An 18,207-nucleotide genomic window follows, 5' to 3' on the forward strand; every position below is an offset into this window, starting at 1 on the left:
ACCTTATTTATTTCCTCCTTGCAAGTAAATCTTCCGTGATGTCTCAAAAATACTTCAAGCCTTCCCATTTGCCACAACCTGTAGTGCTACATGTAATTCCAGCTCTAACTATCTGTTACAGTTCTTGATTTTTTTTTTCAGATGACACAGGAGTCTGGTAAAGATGTTTTGAGAAATCCATGGTCCTCCCTGCTTGTCATAATACATATAAATGCTCAAAACCTCAGAAACATTCTCAATATTCTTAAAGAATGGTTTAATATGATCAATGCCCCATGTGGTTCCAACCCCATAATATCCACTAACGCTCTTGTGCCAGAACTTGGACATCACTCTACATGAATTCAGTGAAGAGATGAATCCCCACCGAGATTGCCATGCTTGGGTCTCTCTTAGGTTCCAAAGTGTTATGATGATCAATCTAAATCAATATATACAATCTCTAACATACAGGAAAGAGAGTCAGGATGCAAGTGTGGGTAATCAATGTGAGGTTTATTAAAAGAAATCCAGGAATCATAGACAGAAGTGAAAGCAGAGGTCACAGCAGAGACAGACATCAATAACTAGGATAATCTATAACCATAAACAGTAACACAGGCAAGAGTTGGAACATGAAACTAGAAAACACAAGACTCAGTTTTGCTTGATATATTCACTTTGTAATGATACACAAGCCCTCTCCAGATGGGATTAAATTAACATGGGGTCCTAGGGGAATTTCCTATTTTACAGGTTCTCCTCTGTGATTGTATTTCCATCTGGATCTTCATCCTTGTCTGAGAAAATTACAGACCTACTGTTTTTCGCCAAACTCAGAAGTCTTCTTATAATTTTAGTCCCGTCTGGATACACATCTGTGATTTCTATGCAGATGTCGACTGCTGCCACTTGCCATATTTAGTCTCGTAGCGTGCATATTAGTGAGCTGCCACCAGATATTAAACACTTCCAGAGTAACAAAATGAAAAATTAATGCTTCTCATCAGAGGTGGAAAGCAACGAATTACATTTACTTGCGCTACTGTACTACTGTACTACTTTTTAAAGTAGTTTACTTTTACTCAAGTATGTTTTGTTTGAAGTATTGTACTACGCTAGATTTTAAATCACGTTCATTACTGAGTAAAAAAAAACGTAAATAAGAAATGCAAGGGGAAAAAATGGCACGATTTGAATGATGGGCAGGAGAACAAACTGGCGCTAAAATCACAGGAAAGATGGAGACGAACAAGTCAGACACCAATGGTGCAGACCCAGCTGAAAACTAAACTCTGTAGAATCCTGCTGAAGCTGAACTCGAAGGAAATGAAGTAACCCCTGGCCATTTTTAAATAGCCACTTAAGCTTCAAGCGCAAGAAAGGAAAGAGCTTTATTATGCAGTATAAGCTGTGTTTGCCCAGGGAGACAGAACAAGCAGCTTATAAAAACTCAACATCAAACCTGTGCAAGAATGTAGAGGTAAGATAAATACTACTTGTACCGTTGCATTGTTAGTTAAAAAGAAGTTTTCACAGTTTAGTAAGAGGCATTGCTTAAATTAGCCATAAAGACATGACATTGCTAATGTTGGTTGGCACTAGCAGCCTGCTGGTAACTAGTTATTAATTATGCTAACGCTAATGATGTCCAATTAAATGACCACCTGTTTGAATGTAAATAGGGATATGACTTCATATACAGTCATACAAAATTAACAACTGTGTCAATGTTAAAGCGATAGTTCAGTTGTTTTGAAGTGGGGTTGTATGAGGTACTTATGCCTAGTCAGTGCATTAGCTGCCGTAGACAGCGCTCAGCACTCTCCCTGTTTGGAGGAGCAAAGAGATACAACAACAAAGCAACAAGTGATCCTCTTCTTGTAGGAGGATAAAATATGTTTTTGGTGCTGTCCCTGTGCTATCTCTCTCTGCTCCTCCAAACAGGTAGCACTAAAATGACTCATTATACCTCCCTAAATGTTTTAAATGTCATGTGTCAACATGTTTTATTTTGCAATTGCACTTTAATTAGTAAAATGTCTTTCTTTAACTAAAAACAACTAGTTTGAGATTTATATCCCCTTGTCCTTTTTGCACTACATAGGAGAGGCAACTACTAGCTACTAAATGAGCTACTTTTTACTTGAGTAGAATATTTTTGTACTCTTTCCATGTCTGCTTCTCATATACTTCAGATTGTTGCTTGAACCTTGGTTTGCCCTAATCCAAAATAAGAGCCAGTGCCTCTTCTGTACTCCAGTGCCTCTTCAAACGTTGTGAATAAAGCATAATCATATGCCCATGTGATACAAACATCCAGGTTCATAGAAAATACAACCCAGTAGAAACTCACTACTCCTGTGGTAATTTTTTGCTGTCCAGATGCGAGAGTTTTATCATTGAGGTGATGTGTAAAAAAATAAATAAATAAAATTTTAAAAGATTACAGATGTCCCCCTAAGAAAATTAATCCAATCCAAATAGGGCTATAGACACAACCAGTATAAGTAGGCAAATTAATCATGGGTTGAACAGGTTAAACAGACCAATGGCATGACATACAGCAGTCACAAACTATCAGTAATTATTTGCACTGTCATTCTCTGAAAACACATGTCTGTCTTAGATGTGAATTTGTCCTAATACTTTGATGCTGTGTAGAGGGAGACTACCACAGATTGAATTTTTAACAGCTCAGAGAAAGAAAATGTGATTTAGGATTTATAATGCCTTGAGGCCATCTTGGGCAGCTTTGTTTAAATTTGTTTTAAAATGAGATCATTTAACAAATATTGGTTGATGCAAAATTTGGATATACGGTGCCTTTATATACAAGTCTTAAAGTGCCTTAAAAGTCATCAGTTTTGTCTGGAATACAAATGACACTTACACAAATTGTTCCAGACAGTATATTTATTGCAAACCAATATGCTCTTAAAGTTCATTTTCAAAGTCAAAATCTATTATTTTTCAAGGGAAAAATGCAGCTTGCATAAGAATTCAACCCCTTCAAATTAGTACCACCTTTTTCTGCAATAACAGCTTTAAGTCTGTTGGAGTGAGTTCCTATCAGCTTTGCACACTGGGAGAGATTTTCAACCTTTTTTGCTCAACATCTCCAGGTTCTTCAAGTTGGATGTTGTTTGTTGACTACTACAGTATATTCAAACAGTGCCACACATTCTCAATGAAATTCAGATCTGGACTTTGACTTGGGATTGGCCTTTTTGATTTTAACCATTCCTTTACTGCTTTGGCCTTGTGTTCAGACTGTTGTCCCGCTAAAAGGTCTGCCAAGCTTTTAATTGCAGGTTTTCTTGTAATATCAACCTGTATTTTGTTCCATCCATTCTCCCTTCAATTTTGACAAGAAGAACAGGTTCTGAGGATGAAAAGCTGCCACCACCAAATTTCACTGTAGGGATTATGTTAATTGAGGTATGACCTGTGTTAATTTTGCACCACACATAGCACTTTGAAACTTATCTCGAAGCAAATATCTCAATCTTGTCTCATCACACCAGTCAGTCTTGTGCGTTCATATGGCTTTTCTTCAGCAATGGTTTCTTTCTTCCATTCAGTCCTCAATTAGGCAGAGTTTCCAACACCCTATTTCTAAGTTATGAAATTCTATTACCTTATCTTTAACTTCCTTTAAATGCTCCTTAGTCGTCATTTTCCTTCATGTCCTTCAGACATGTCTCTTCAATGACAGTTCAACAGAGGGGGTTTTTGTTCAGAAAATGAGAAAATTTTTCAAAAAAAGAGAATATTTTTCATCCGGTGGGTTGAATACTTATACAAGCAGCATAGTTTTTGATTTTATTTGAAATACTTGCTGACCAATAATTCATTTTGACAATTCACTGTAAGAGAAAATTAATTTGCAATAAAAAATACTGACAGTAATGCAGGGATACTTTTGCAAGCCACTGTATGCTTATGGGAAATATTTGGCTGAATAGAATTACATATTTTATATATATATATATATATATATATATATATATATATATATATATATATATATATATATATAAACTCCCAATGACACTCAATTCCCCTGCCTTACAATTCACTATATTAGTGAGTTAAGGCACTAACTTTTCATTTACATTTTCATCTCTATTCTGCCATTGCTATATTTTCTTTGTTTTAGTTTTAACACATTGATTCAATATTCTTTTTTTTTTAGTGCCAAGACATTAAGTTGATATTCTCTTTATTTGAGTTTTAACACATTAACACATTTTATTTGCTAACCTAGCTTAAACAGTTCCACCACTTACATCAGTGTGTCCGCTCTCTAATCTCCTCCACACTTCCCTGAGCAGAAATGTCAACAACAGAATCCTCAATAGCAGAAAATTGTAAACAACGTCAAAAACATTACAGAACAACCTCAGAAACATTATTCAGTAGTCATCTTGTCCTTGACTCTAAAAGCAGATTTACAAAGGCATAAAGTCAGTTCTAGAGCAGGGGTAGTCAACAAATTTTTTTAAAGGTCCAGCTACATAAAAGTGCTTGTTTACAAAGGTTTGAATAAGCAACAAACATAACTGAATAGTGAAAGGTGTTTTGTTGTTGTTGTTCATGGTGGTGGTGGTGTTAGAGTGGCTCTGATTATTGAATTTTAAAAAAAAAATCTGTGAAAACTCTTCCAATTCTTTTCTTTTTAAAGTGACAATAACAGATACTACATGTAATGTTTCTTCCTTGTCTTGAAAAGATTTATTTAAGGTAATTAATTTATATACTGTAAACGCAAGTGACTGCTACACCTGGGGTTGCTGAACTGCCAGCACATGATTGAATACCTTAATTGGTTCTGTTACAGTATTTTAAGTGCACCAAAATACTGTTCTGGGTCTGCAAGTGCCTGTGTATTAGCTGCTACTATAGAAACGATAACTGAGTTACGCTGTTATACAAAAATAATGCTCACCTTACTGTAAATAACCATCAACCATGTTGAAATTAAACTGTAGTGAGAATTAGAATAAACTTCAGAAGAACTTTTGAGTGATGAGAGATAACCACAAAGAACATACTACTACATATAAGTCTGAGGTGCTACAACCTGCGGAGAGAAGAAACATAGAAAATCCACACCTTCCACTTGAGTAGATTGATATGCTTCCTGTTGGACAATAAGCAAAAGAGACAGGATGCCAAGGGGAAGGGGCTTCTAGGACATCCTGCTGATCATGAAAGCAGTGATAAAAGGGCTGAGTATAATGCTAATTTATCATTGTTGAAACCAGGGAAGGACTAATACAGACATACAGCAGAAATGCAATCAGCTAATAGCAAGACCCACACTAAATAAACAAACAGGGCAATACAATAGAAAGCTGTCTTCTGTGAAGTCTCTTTGACAGATCAGGTATGGTGCCTTATTCAAACACTTGTCTCTCTTTGTGAAGATTATTATAAAAGAAGAACAAAGCTTTTCTTCAGCTCTTTTCTCAAGGGATGTCTCAGCACAGCCATGCCCAGTATATATCAATTACAGTGACAGCTCCTTCTTTTCTGTACACCTCTCTATTTATGCCACTGGTTTCATCAGAAAACAATCTCTAGCTTCTCCTTCCCTCTTCACAAATGGCACATGTAAGAAAAACATATATCAGGTACTCTATATGGTGCAGGTCTTTAATCCAGTCCCAGCCTATATACTCATCAACAATTATTACACATCTGTATAAATATTGTGGTTGCAGACAAATTGTTCACCCGAATTTCATACAAACGATATGATAAACAATATGATCACTCCACCCCCATCCCCACTTTCGACTGCTCCCATTTGGTGTAACCACAGCGGATCACTCATCCGCATATTTTGATTCTGGCAAGTTTGAAATGGGAAACCCTTCCTGACACAACACTCCCCATTTTCCAGGCTTGGGATTAGCACTGACACGTGCAACCCTCTAGTGGCTTGGATCCTGGACCGGGAATCACACCCAGGCTACAGTAGTGAGGGTTCCGCATGTTAGCCACTAGTCTACCAGGGAACCAGGTCTTTAATAATAAACATACAGTATATTAATTAAAGAACTTTACATCCGTGAAATAACTAGATGGAGAGAAACTAGAACACAAGAGAAGCAAGAAAACCAAGGACCAAGAGCATAAACTGGAAATATATAGTATACACATCATGATAAACTTGAAACAAACACAGGAGACATAACAGACTGAAGCCATGAAAACTAATGAACTAAGAGGGAAGGAGAAAACAAAAACAAAACAGTAATAAAAGCATATGTAAACCTAAGAACAAGAAATGAAAGTAGCGCTTGTCATACTAGAAACTGCAAAGATGGGGACTCTCATTGTGTTCATGCAAAATTCACACTAAACACTATTGTCTTTGCACTATACTGTATTTTTGTCAGTTACTGTAGTTATGTCTATTGGGTAGTGAGATGCCACAGCGGGTTTCATTGCTCCAGGGTTTCTGGTTGGACACTGACCTTCGGTCACCATCTGTGTGGAGTTTCTAAACGTTTTCCTTGTCACCATGGGTTTCCTCCGGCCTCTCCAGTTTCCACGCACCTCTCAAAAACATACCGTTAAGTGGAGTGCCTAAACATCTAAGTGTAAAAGTGAGTGAATGTGTGTTTATGTGGTTGTACATGGTGCACTGCATTGGACTCCCATCCAAGGTGTATTCCTGGAACAGGCTACAGATCCACCGTGACCCTGATCAGGATAAAGTGGTTAATAAAAGTGAAAGAGAGAATAAGTGAGTGAGTTATTTCCATCACCATCGTGTTAAACAACAGCACGCAAAATACTATGTTTGTACAAAAACAAAGGTGACTGTGGGCAGCATGTTTCCAGTGAGTCACTTCTCCAGTACATTTCTGGCAATTTAAAAAGCATTCTGGCAATTTAAAAAGTGCACATCTGCTCTCAGAATACAAGTGTATAATGTTCATAAAAGCACACGCATATAGTATATGAATGTCAAAGGGGCAAGAGACTGTGAAAGAGGGAGACTGGTACAAATTTGTGGTGATATATAAAAGGGAAGAGTGGTGCACAAAGGACGGAAACTGTCGAAATATTTCATCTATCCATCCATTTTCCATACCGATTATCCTACACAGGGTCGGGGGGATTCTGGAGTCTATCACAGGGAGCCTGGGGAACAAGGCAGGAGACACCCTGGACGGGGTGCCAACACACAGCAGGGCACATTTGCGCACACATTCACACACCCAGTCATATGCTACGGACAATTTGGAAATGCCAATCACCATACAGTGCATGTCTTTGGACCAAGGAGAAAACCGGAGTACCCGGAAGAAACCACCAAAGCATGGGAAAAACAGGCAATCTCCAGGCATACAGGGCAGAAGTGGGACTCCAAGCCCTAATCTCGGAGGTACAAACGTGCTAACCACTAAGCCACTGTGCCCCCCCCCACCCCGAATATTTAAAATTTCATGAAATGATATCTGGGTCATTGCTTAAGTATGGATGAGGTTGAAGTGTGTAGCCTCCGCTGAATCTTCTGCAGAATTGACAATATGCAAGGGAATAAAAATTGGTATGAGTACTATCACATACACAACACTGCATATTACTGTATAATAGTAATCTTGAACAGAGTACGCTATTGTTGACTGTGTTGTAGACACCAAGGAGCTATATTTACTCTCTGGTGGTCAAGGACTACACATCACACCTCACACCAGAACAAGAGACACCAAAGTCAAAGTGCTCTGTGCAAACCATTCCGTTTGATTCAGAGATTCAGGATGCTATTGCACAAGATGACACCATCATTTAGAACATCATCCCTGTAAGTCTCTCTACTATAGACAAGATTCTGAATAGGTGCATCATGCCAATAAAGCAACTGCATATGGTTGCATCTGAACTAAATAATAAAAGAGTGAAGGAGCTGAGATATCTGGTGAGTACTTTCACTTCATTTGAAGTGAAGTGACACACACATTTGCGTGTGTAAATGATGCAGGATTCAACCTGAACAAAGTCAGGTGCTTTATCATAAGTATCGAACATCAATTCAATTCAGTTTTACTTGCATAAGACTTCAGAGGCTGTACAGCAGAAATGCAGAATTAGGATGCAGATTTAGATCCCTAATGTGCGAGCCTGAGGCACAGAGAACATCATCAAGCCACAGTGAATGCATAAGGGTAACATTACAGCATGTGCTGCAATCTCAGGAAATAGTGTCATGCACCATGTTCCGACCACTGGCCTGTACAAAACAGATTGTCTTCTAGATTTCTTGGGGCCTTTACACTGCTCTAATTACTGATTATGGAAAATGAGTGGCGAGACAAGACATGTCAAATTACATCAGGAAATGCTCCACTGCCCACCAACTAATATCAAGAAAGGAATAAAACATGACAGGGTGTGCTGTTGTAGGAAAAGGAATCCACAATGTTACCACCCTAAAGTCCTATAACCTTATGTCCCAAAGTGTTTTATTCCTCTTATACCACAGTGGTTAGAATTTCCATTTATTAATAAATAACACATTGTTCTTTTTAACCACGTATACAGTAGATATTTTTAATGTGTTGGAATGTTTGCAAGATAGTTCCTGTTTTCACTTACATCATTCCCTCGCCAGCTTCTTTTTTCCTCTCTCTCTTGAAGTTAAATAGACTAACAAACAAAGTTTGTCAAGTTACTGAGAAACCAGAAAGCGCAAAGTCCTCTGTCCTGAAGCAGAAAACTCTGAAGCTGAAAAACCTTCTAACAGTTGCAAAGCACTAGAGACTCCTTCTATAAATGTTCGATTCAATCCAATTCATTTTTTATTTATATAGCACTGTTACCAATGGAAATTGTCACAAAGCAGCTTTAGAGAAACCCAAATACATTTTTAGATCCCTAACAAGCAAGACAGGGGCAACATTGGCAAGGAAAATCTCACTGAGATGACATGAGGAAGAAAGCTTGAGAGGAACCAGACTCAAAAGAGAACTCATCTTCTTCTATAACACAAGATAGAGAGATTATAAATCATTACTCTTCTATAACTGTATTCTATAAGGTATAATACAATATTGAGTATGCTGAAATCTTCAGGAAGAGATTTTCACTCTAAATCTATTGTTTCCAAATGAAATTATCCACTGAACAATGAGTGCACCCTGAACATAGACTGTTTTCAGAAGTGGAATCTTTAGGCTATTCAACTGTGTCGTGGCAATGCCGGAATCTTCATCAAACCCCATTCATCTATCCATCCATTTTCTGTACTGCTTATCCTACAAAGGGTCTCAGGGAGCCTGGAGCATATCTCAGGGGGACTCGGGGCACAAGGTGGGGGACACCCTGGACAGGGTGCCAACCCATCGCAGGGCACAATTGCACACGCACTCACACACCCATTCACACACTATGGACAATTTAGAAATGCCAATCAGCCTACAGTGCATGTCTCTGGATTGGGGGAGGAAACCGGAGCACCTGGAGGAAACCCCTGAAGCACAGGGAGAACATGCAAACTCTCTGCACACAGGGTGGAGGCAGGAATCAAACCCCCAACCCTGGAGGTGTGAGGCAAAACATGCTAACCACTCAGCAACCGTACATCAAACGCTATCTTCCAGAATGCTCTGCAGGCTACAAACATGCCCACCCAGGATTAAATTCCCCACCTGATGTACAATCCATGTTCAAGATTACCCGACTTCTAATCACCTGGACTCAATAACATATGCTACAAATACAGACACCACTCACTCACACAGTGTGAAGTAGTGCTCAGTGTTGTTCTCACCTGCTGTACCAGGCCATACTTCTCATGCATGTTAATAATGATTTCTCATGCATGCTGGTTCATGATCTTGTTTTTGTTTTCTGGTTTAGGGATTTTAGTTTTTGCCGTGCGTTTGCTGATCATTTGACCTTCTGAGCATGTTTTTTTGGCTTTGCTATTGCTTCATATTTTGGATATGTTTGCCTGTCTGCTTTAAATAGAGTACATTTTGTAACTGCATCATGTCTGTCACATGACAAAGTGAAACAATCCATAGCAATCTTTAGGTATACTGTGTGGTAACATCTCTAGGAATTCCTGCCAATATTTGTCCAATGTTAAATTAACCTCTTCCAAAAAACTTCACCATATCAACAATTATATGTATTTCTTATATAAATAATAACACAATTTTTTAACCTGTTTATTATTAGCCTTAGATGATTGTGGAACATCCACCATACAAGTTCCTGTGTTACTATACTGTAGAAACAACTAAAAGCTACCAGTGGGAGAACGACATAGAAAAACTCATGGGTCGGCTACATAGGTTTATGTTTGAGCAAGTGAGCATTTAAAATACTGGCTTGCTCAGATTAAATAATATAATGTTACCAGCCTACATGCCATTCCCTTCGTACAGTAAGTTGCGAAGCTACCATGCAAGCGAATGGAGAGGAAAAAAATATCCTTATTACCTCAAGCTGACCTTCTAGAATGGCATTCCATATTTTCCTCATTTACCCATCTACATATGGATCCAAACTTCTCTTCTTCTCCTTTTAAACTGTGTTTACTCTAGGGATAACAGTGGTACTATTATAACAAGGGATTTCTGCATGAAAATGGGGTCACATAAATGCAGGTCTATCATTACAGGATCTTCACCCTATAATCTGACATGGAGAACATGTTATCCCACAGTGTGTTATACTGTATACTTCAGCCAATATTTTATTGGGATCATCTTGTACATTGTGACAAGTTATTATCTTAAATGATGTCTGAAATCGGACAGCTTAAAATCGCATTGGTCAGTTCAGTTCTGATGTAAATATTTATTCGAATTTGTTGTTTCAGCATTTACACGTTAAGGTTCAGAGTGCTATTGGTGACATTGTTGTACTGATTGACTGTGTTTTGATGTATGAGGCTAATGCTTTGAATGTTTAAGGTCCTTCTGCACAAGTGGTAAAGTGAGAAATGTTTCCACTGTTCCCAAAATTGTGCTTATGTTTTGCACTTATGAGTTTTGAGAATTAGATTAGAGGTTCATGAAATGTGTCAGAGTAATTGGGTGTTTGTGTGTGGAGGGGGGGCGCTTCTGTAAGTGCCTCTGGCAAAGCAAAACATTCAACTATTGTGGAAAAAAAAAAAGATTTATAGCAAAAATAGCAACTCACAGGTGTATGTGTGTGTGTGTGTGAGAGAGAGAGAGAGAGGGAGAGAGAGAGAGAGAGAGAGAGAGAGAGAGAGAGAGAGAGAGAGAGAGAGAGAGAGAGAAAGTACTGTAAATTGAATCTGAAACTGAAATCCACAGTTTATATGATGGAACATCTTTCAGTGAAAATCATTCTACCATTTATGAATCTCTCAAAATTGCCATTGTCGTTTTGATGAGTTCTTTCAGGCAGTCGGGTGTAAACTTACTGAGTGAGTAAGTGAGTATGCGGGTAGTAAGTGAAAACGTAACAGGGCTAGTGAAAGGGTAAGGGACAAGAGTGAGTAAATGACAAGGTGAGTGAGTGAACAAATGTGTATAAGTGAGTGGGTAATTAATTGTGACATGGTCAAAGTAAAGCTAGTGATGTAGCTCAAATGCCAAAAAAAATTAACCACTGCTCAACACCCAATCACTGGCATGTTCAAAAACTGGTATCTTAGTGTACATCTTTTTAGTACAATCTGCACTGCTAGGGGTTTGCCGTAGGCTAAATGTTTTTGAAAGCTCTGCATCATTGCTGCAGGTTAAACGCTTTGTCATCTGCATTGTAGGAGCAGAAGAATTGTGTCACGCTTGTTCCGATTCTCAACATTATGTCTGTATGTTACTGTATGAATGTCTTTTGTTGTGCAGCACAAATTTTGGCTAATTCTATAGTTAATCTTTATTTATGTCTATCATTTTAGAACCTTGGTGAAAGAACTGTTTAGGGAAATTGTGTGTTTGCCCTGTGAAAGATATTTCATGCTGTTAGACTTTGATTAGCAAATAATGTTTTGAATGGGAATATTTTGACTTACACGACACTATACAGCCAAAAGTATGTGGACACCTGATCATCACAACCGTATGTGGGTCTTTCCCAAACTGTTCCCACAACAGAACACAATTGTATTGGATTTTTGAATGCTGTAAAATTTTCCCTTCAATTTCTCTTCACTGGAAATTCAGAGGCCCAAACCTGTTCCAGCAAGGCAATGCATCTGTACACACAGCAAGTTCCATGAAGACATAGTTTGCCAAGGTTGGAATGGAAGAACACAAATGGTCAGCACAGAGTCCTGACCTCAGCCCCACTGAACACCTTAGAGATGAATTGGAACGTCGTCTGCACAACAAGTCTCCTTGCCAAACATCACTAATGCTCTTAAGGCTGAATGGGCACAGATCTCGACAGCCACACTCTAAAATATAGTGGAATCCTTCCCAGAAGAGTGGAGGTTATTATAACAGCAAAGAGGGACTAAATCTGGAATGGGATATTCAAAAAGTGTATATGGGTGTGATGGTTAGGTGACTTTTTGGCCATTGAGTGTATTTTGAGCATCAATCCAACAGAGAGACATTTTGGATGTAGAGTTGGTTTATGTAGCAAATAAACTGCTGCTCCAAGGAGGGATGTAAGCAACCGTGTAATATTTGGACCAATCACAGACAGGTGCACATTTTAAAACAAAACACAGCGTATAGGGGTTCTGTTTGGCTGATGCTTTTGTCTAAAGTGACTTATAATTGAGACAGTACACAACTGGAGCAGTTGGGGATTAAGAGATTTGCTCAAAGGACACAACAGTGGCAGCTTGACAGTAGCCCAAAGCCTTAACCACTGTTTCCCATTCTGTTTCTCCAACTTGGAGGGTGGTTTCAAAAAGCTTTATTTTCAGTGACCCAAAACACAGTTTTTGTGAGGATGGGAGGCCAAAATGCAGAAACAAAAACTACCTTTTTCTTTTGTTTTTAAATAGCACCTATTATGGTTTTTCAAATATTAACTTTCATGTAATGTGTGATAGAGCTGTTTGTGAATGTAAAAAGTTTAAAAAATCTAAAGCGCACAACAAATGGAGTTATTGACTCCCAAAAGAAAGAACCGATTCTGAACACCTGAAACAAGTCGTTATTAATTCCAAAAGTACTTCCTGTACTAACCTGAGTAATCTGGTAACAAAAAACCCACCTCTGGTCTTCATCGGCTGCTCGCGACTTTGACCCACCCTCAAACACTACAGTTGAGCTTGTGTCCTGAAAGAGTTAGGTTCATGTCTATATGATATTGTTTTCTGTGCATGGACTCCCAAAGGATGAGGATGTAAAGCGTCAGTGGTTAGAATTCATTTAAAAACGATACCACAGCAGTTCAACGCCGACCCTCATTTGTGGTCCCGTCATTTCACTGACGACTGCTTCTCAAATCTAATTGAAGTCAACGTGGGATTTGTGAAACGATTATGCATTAAAGATGGGGCCATACCCACTTTATTTGGACCATCTTGCAAATCTAGATCACAACCTGTAAATATGATTAAATATTTATGTATATATTTTATACCGAGTGTTTCAAATGTGTAGTTTTGTGTTGTATACGTGCACAGCCAGTGCACAGCTGTTAGCTGTTAGCCTCTGCTAACCGGGTAAATCATGTTATTGTCAAACAACAACTAAGGTTACCACTGAGAAATGTCTTTTTCTCGTCGTGTTTGCGATGTTTGTTCGGTTTGATCTTCCAGTGCATCATTATGGGACTCGGGCTCAAATTGGTAAGGTAAAACCGACATTACTACGGATAAGGTAGCAGGTGTTTCCTTTCCGATACATGCTGTAAGTGGTAGACCAATCACAACAGCCTGGGACATCTGACCAATCAGAGCAGAGTAGGCTCTCTGAAAGGAGGAGTTTAGTATGAAGGGATCTTTGAACGAGTCATTTGTGACACTGGGGGAAAAAAAGGTAATGCTGCAATGTAAATTATGAACACATTAAAGTGTGTTTTGACCTTGGACGCACATGAATCTACTGTATGAAACCTTTAAAACAAAATTGGGCACCATAATAGGCGCTCTTTAAATGTGTATACCTGTACATGTGTGGAAGGGGCCTGAATGATGAGTGAATGACCAATAAAAAGAGAATTCCCATGCCTTTTAATGCCCACATACACAACACTCAGCCTCCCAGAATTTCCAGTGGGCAGCAGGATTTGATAATTAGGTAGCTAGCTAACCTTCTACTATTTATTAGCTAAGCGTATGGATTAATTCCTCATGAATCAAAACCCCATCACAAGAGACATTTCTAGCTTAGCTTACTATCCTGGTCTTCATTTCCTTTGGAATTGCAGTTATCTAATATAGATATCTTATATAAAATGTAAAGCCTTATTTTTAATTGTACTAACCACTCCAACTTAGCATGTTAACATGTTAATCAGTGTAGTCTGTGAGCAGCAGTGCTGCAGTTATACACACACAAAGCTTATTCTATCAACCAAAGTCTATATTTTGCCTTTGGTTGTGCAGCAAAATCATGATTTCTAGTCAGACACTATGAAAAACTATTAATTCTATATCGTTCTTAAAAATTACTGTTTGGGTTTAAAAGCTAGTCACCGTTGAAAAAAACCCATCTCGTACACCTTTACTGAAGAAAAAATCTGGTTACCTTAGAGACCTGACTATAATAACATGTGTGGAGCACCCAGAAAATCAACTTTAAGTACCTGTGTAACTCGACTCTGAATACGAGGTACTTTTACTGCCTTAACTTTATTGAATTTTAATTGACTTAACTAAAGTCGCAGATGTGGCAACTCTGAATACAACCCCATGTAATTTGCGCATTTAAGGTTGGCTTCAAAGGTTACATCAATAAAGTTTTCTCCCTTCAATTTAGGAGCTGAGTTAATTGCACTATTAATGCATATTGAGTCCTTGGGTTTTACGATTATATTAAATGTTTTTTAAAATTAGAGAGTAGGAACCCACAAGCTGCTTCTTTTGTTATGCTTCAACATCAAAGATGCCAATCCAGCCAGCATCATTCAAATGAGCATGAGTCATGAGAGGTAAATGAGCACATGTTAACATGCCATTATGCCTTTCTTTTTTTTATCAGCAGTTTGATGGATTAAGGTGAACTCCTTCAAAGCAAAGCATTTCTGGTTCATTTGAAGTCAAAAGAGTGTGGAAATCACAGGAGTGTATCATCATAGGATACATTAAAAACTGTTTTTGATATGGATAGTTGAAATGAAGCTGAGCAGTATTAAACTGCAAACTCACCACAGCCCCCTGCCTTAATTCCTACATAAAGTTCCTCATAAAATAAACATACACGTTCTCTGAGCTTCTCCTGTAAAAAATAAAATAAAATAATAAATAAGTTATTCCTTGTTCTCGTGCTTTGAATTGTGCCAGCATTTTCGCAAAACAAAATCTTCCTGGATGCTCAAACCAATGGGGAAAGTTGCTTCCACTAACAAGGTAATGCTGTTGACTTTGTTGACTCTGTTGACTTGGTTCTATATACTATATCTTCATACATTACCAGTCAAAGTCTGCACGCATTAAATTCAAATAGATATATTTCATTGTCTAAAAGACATTCTGAGAAAGGCTTATTGTTGAAATGTTTTTTTTTTCTTTTCAAAAGACAAATTATTTTTATTATTATTCGAATACACTATGTGACAAAAAGATTGTGGACACCCGACTATTACACCCATAAGTTGTTCTACCCCAGACTGTTTCATGCTGTTATTCTAAATAGGTTGTATATACATTATATTCAATAACAACCATTCTGCTAGACTTGGGTTGGAAGGGGACTTATATAACACTTATACAACACTATATGGCCAAAAGTATGTGGGCACCTTCTCATCACACCCATATATGGGTCTTCCCAAACTGTTCCCATAAAGTTGGAAGCACACAATTGTCTAGGATGTTTTTGTATACCGTAGAATTACAATTTCTCTTCACTGGAACTAACCAGCCTAAACCTGTTCCAGTATGTTAATGTCCCAGTGCACAAATTGATCTCCATGAAGACATGGTTTGCCAAGGTTTAAGTGGAAGAACTCAAGTGTCCAGCACAAAACCCTGACCTCAAACCCACTGAACACCTTTGGGATGAACAGGAACACTGACTGCACCCAAGATCTCCTCACCCAACATCAGTGCCTGACCTCACTAATGATCTTGTGGCTGAATGTTCACAAATCCCAACAGCCACGCTCCAAAATCTAGTGGAAAGCCTTTGCAGAAGAGTAGAGGTTATTATAACAACAAATGGGGGCTAACTCTGTAATGGGATATTCAGCAAACACATATGGGTGTGATGGTCAGGTGTCCACATACATTTGGTCATATAGTGTATAATAGAAAATAGAAAATAAATAAATAAATAAATAAATAAACAAAGCCCTATGAGCAGGCTAGTTGAAACTTTGACTGGTGATTGGTTATATAATATGGTTAAAGGTGCTGGAAGAATGCTCTCTCTCTCTCTCTCTCTCTCTCTCTCTCTCTCTCCCTCTCTCTCTCTCTCTTGACCACCATAAAAATAAAGGCTGTTGTGTCCTTGCCTGATAACTGTTATGGGTTTACCCATTGTTTCACTAGAAGCACACTTAGCAGTAAAAGTGGATATACACACAGGAACAACTCTGTCGCTGTACTGTTTTGTTTTTTCTCTCACTGCAGTCCCACCTCATTCACATGACAACAGTATCTCACTGAGGATCAATACTATTGAGCCAGCAATGCCCAATGCACTAAGCTACTGTCTCACTTGGTATCTCATTAGAAGCTTTCAAGGAATTTAACACAGCAGATAAGTGTTAGTTTTTAAGACCTGGCTAACATCTCTGCATGCGATTTTGACCAAGCCAAGAACTCATACAAAAAAAGCTCCAGGAACAGAAATGCTTGGACTGTAAACACAAATAATACACAGTCAAGGGGAGTGACTATCTGCCAACTTATCTACTATGCCTCGTCTAATGATTATAGGCTCCTAGAGGTCTTGTATAAAACCAGACAATAGTCCTCTGCAAAAAGAGAGACCCACCAATCAAACACTGTGAAAGTATCTTTGTGTGTGGGTGTGTGGATCTCTAAAAGGCCCATGAGGACAGAGTTAAAGTTCTGTACTTTTTTGCACCTCAGCAGAATAGGCTGAAATGTAATCAGCACAGGCCCATGCTGAGCCCCAGAGACTGGAGTGAAGCTGGCTGAAGAGGAAACGATTGTCATCAAGCACAGGCCAATCTTCTTTTGAGGCTGAGATTAAACAGTGAAAGCTATAAATTGTACATATAAATAAAAAAAAAAGGAACTGCTGTGACTCACTGACACTTGCTTATGCATGCAAATAAGATGTTAATTGTTAATCTCTCATCATTTTCTGCTTGGATGTTTAAGGTAAGCTTACCTTCACACAAACAAATAATATTATCCAGAACTCTGACATAATAAGAACTATTTCAGCAATAATCGATTTATAGACAAACCATGAATAATCAGTTGATATTAACTGATTAACCAGAGTAGCTGAGTAGAGATTCTAAGCTCCTTTATTATTTTTTCAGATGCTGAAGCTGGAGCACCAGATGCCCTGCACAGAGAGGTGCATTGTGGGAGACAGGTGGCAAGACTGAAAGAGGCTCATTCTGTAGAACTCACCCCATGTGAGGTCAGAGGGCACTGAGGGCCAGCTGGAGGTTCGCACCAACTGCCAGTCAAAGTCATCCTCCTGTTCCTGTCTGTACTCGCACAGGTCGGCGTTTGAATCCTCTTCAAATGTGCAACCTGCTTCACAGAGAAAACAACATGCATTATAAACACTGCTAAATTTAAAACATAATACATTCCTAGGTTACCATGTTAAAAGATGTAGCCCAGTGCCTTAATAATGAACTCTCCTAAATGCGATTTATTTCACAGACAAATGCTTTATTTTTTGGGCTCAGTTTCTCTAATGAACAATAAAAATAATATGTTTTTTAGACAGATTATGTTGCTCTGATTAAAGAGGTGGAATAAATATCTTGAACATCGCCAGCCTTTGTAAATCTGAAGAAAAATTCATTTTAGTTCATGTCATGTTACATCTACCATCAGCTACCATACGAGTAAGTGCATAATCCACAGCTAAGTATTAAACAGAACAGAGGGTAGGCGTGTGCAATGGACTGGGTTTTTTTTTTTGTATATTTTTAATCCATTTGGTGCAC

The 18,207-nt window shown here is 38.3% G+C and overlaps 1 protein-coding gene across 5 annotated transcripts in view; it reads right to left on the reverse strand.

The window, feature by feature from the left end:
- The window catches only part of ptprua (protein tyrosine phosphatase receptor type Ua), a 297,952-nt gene that overhangs the window by 209,001 nt on the left and 70,744 nt on the right, over positions 1-18,207 (reverse strand). For 4 of the 5 annotated variants that reach the window (XM_047159179.2, XM_017480743.3, XM_047159178.2 and 1 more), the window contains exon 2: positions 17,657-17,785. In XM_047159179.2, coding sequence (XP_047015135.2) covers positions 17,657-17,785 — 129 coding nt within the window. The remainder of the gene's footprint in view (positions 1-17,656; positions 17,786-18,207) is intronic. The other variant, XM_017480742.3, reaches the window with a different exon arrangement.

The sequence above is a fragment of the Ictalurus punctatus genome, chromosome 12 (assembly GCF_001660625.3).
Source record: "Ictalurus punctatus breed USDA103 chromosome 12, Coco_2.0, whole genome shotgun sequence".
In the NCBI taxonomy this organism is placed as follows: domain Eukaryota; kingdom Metazoa; phylum Chordata; class Actinopteri; order Siluriformes; family Ictaluridae; genus Ictalurus; species Ictalurus punctatus.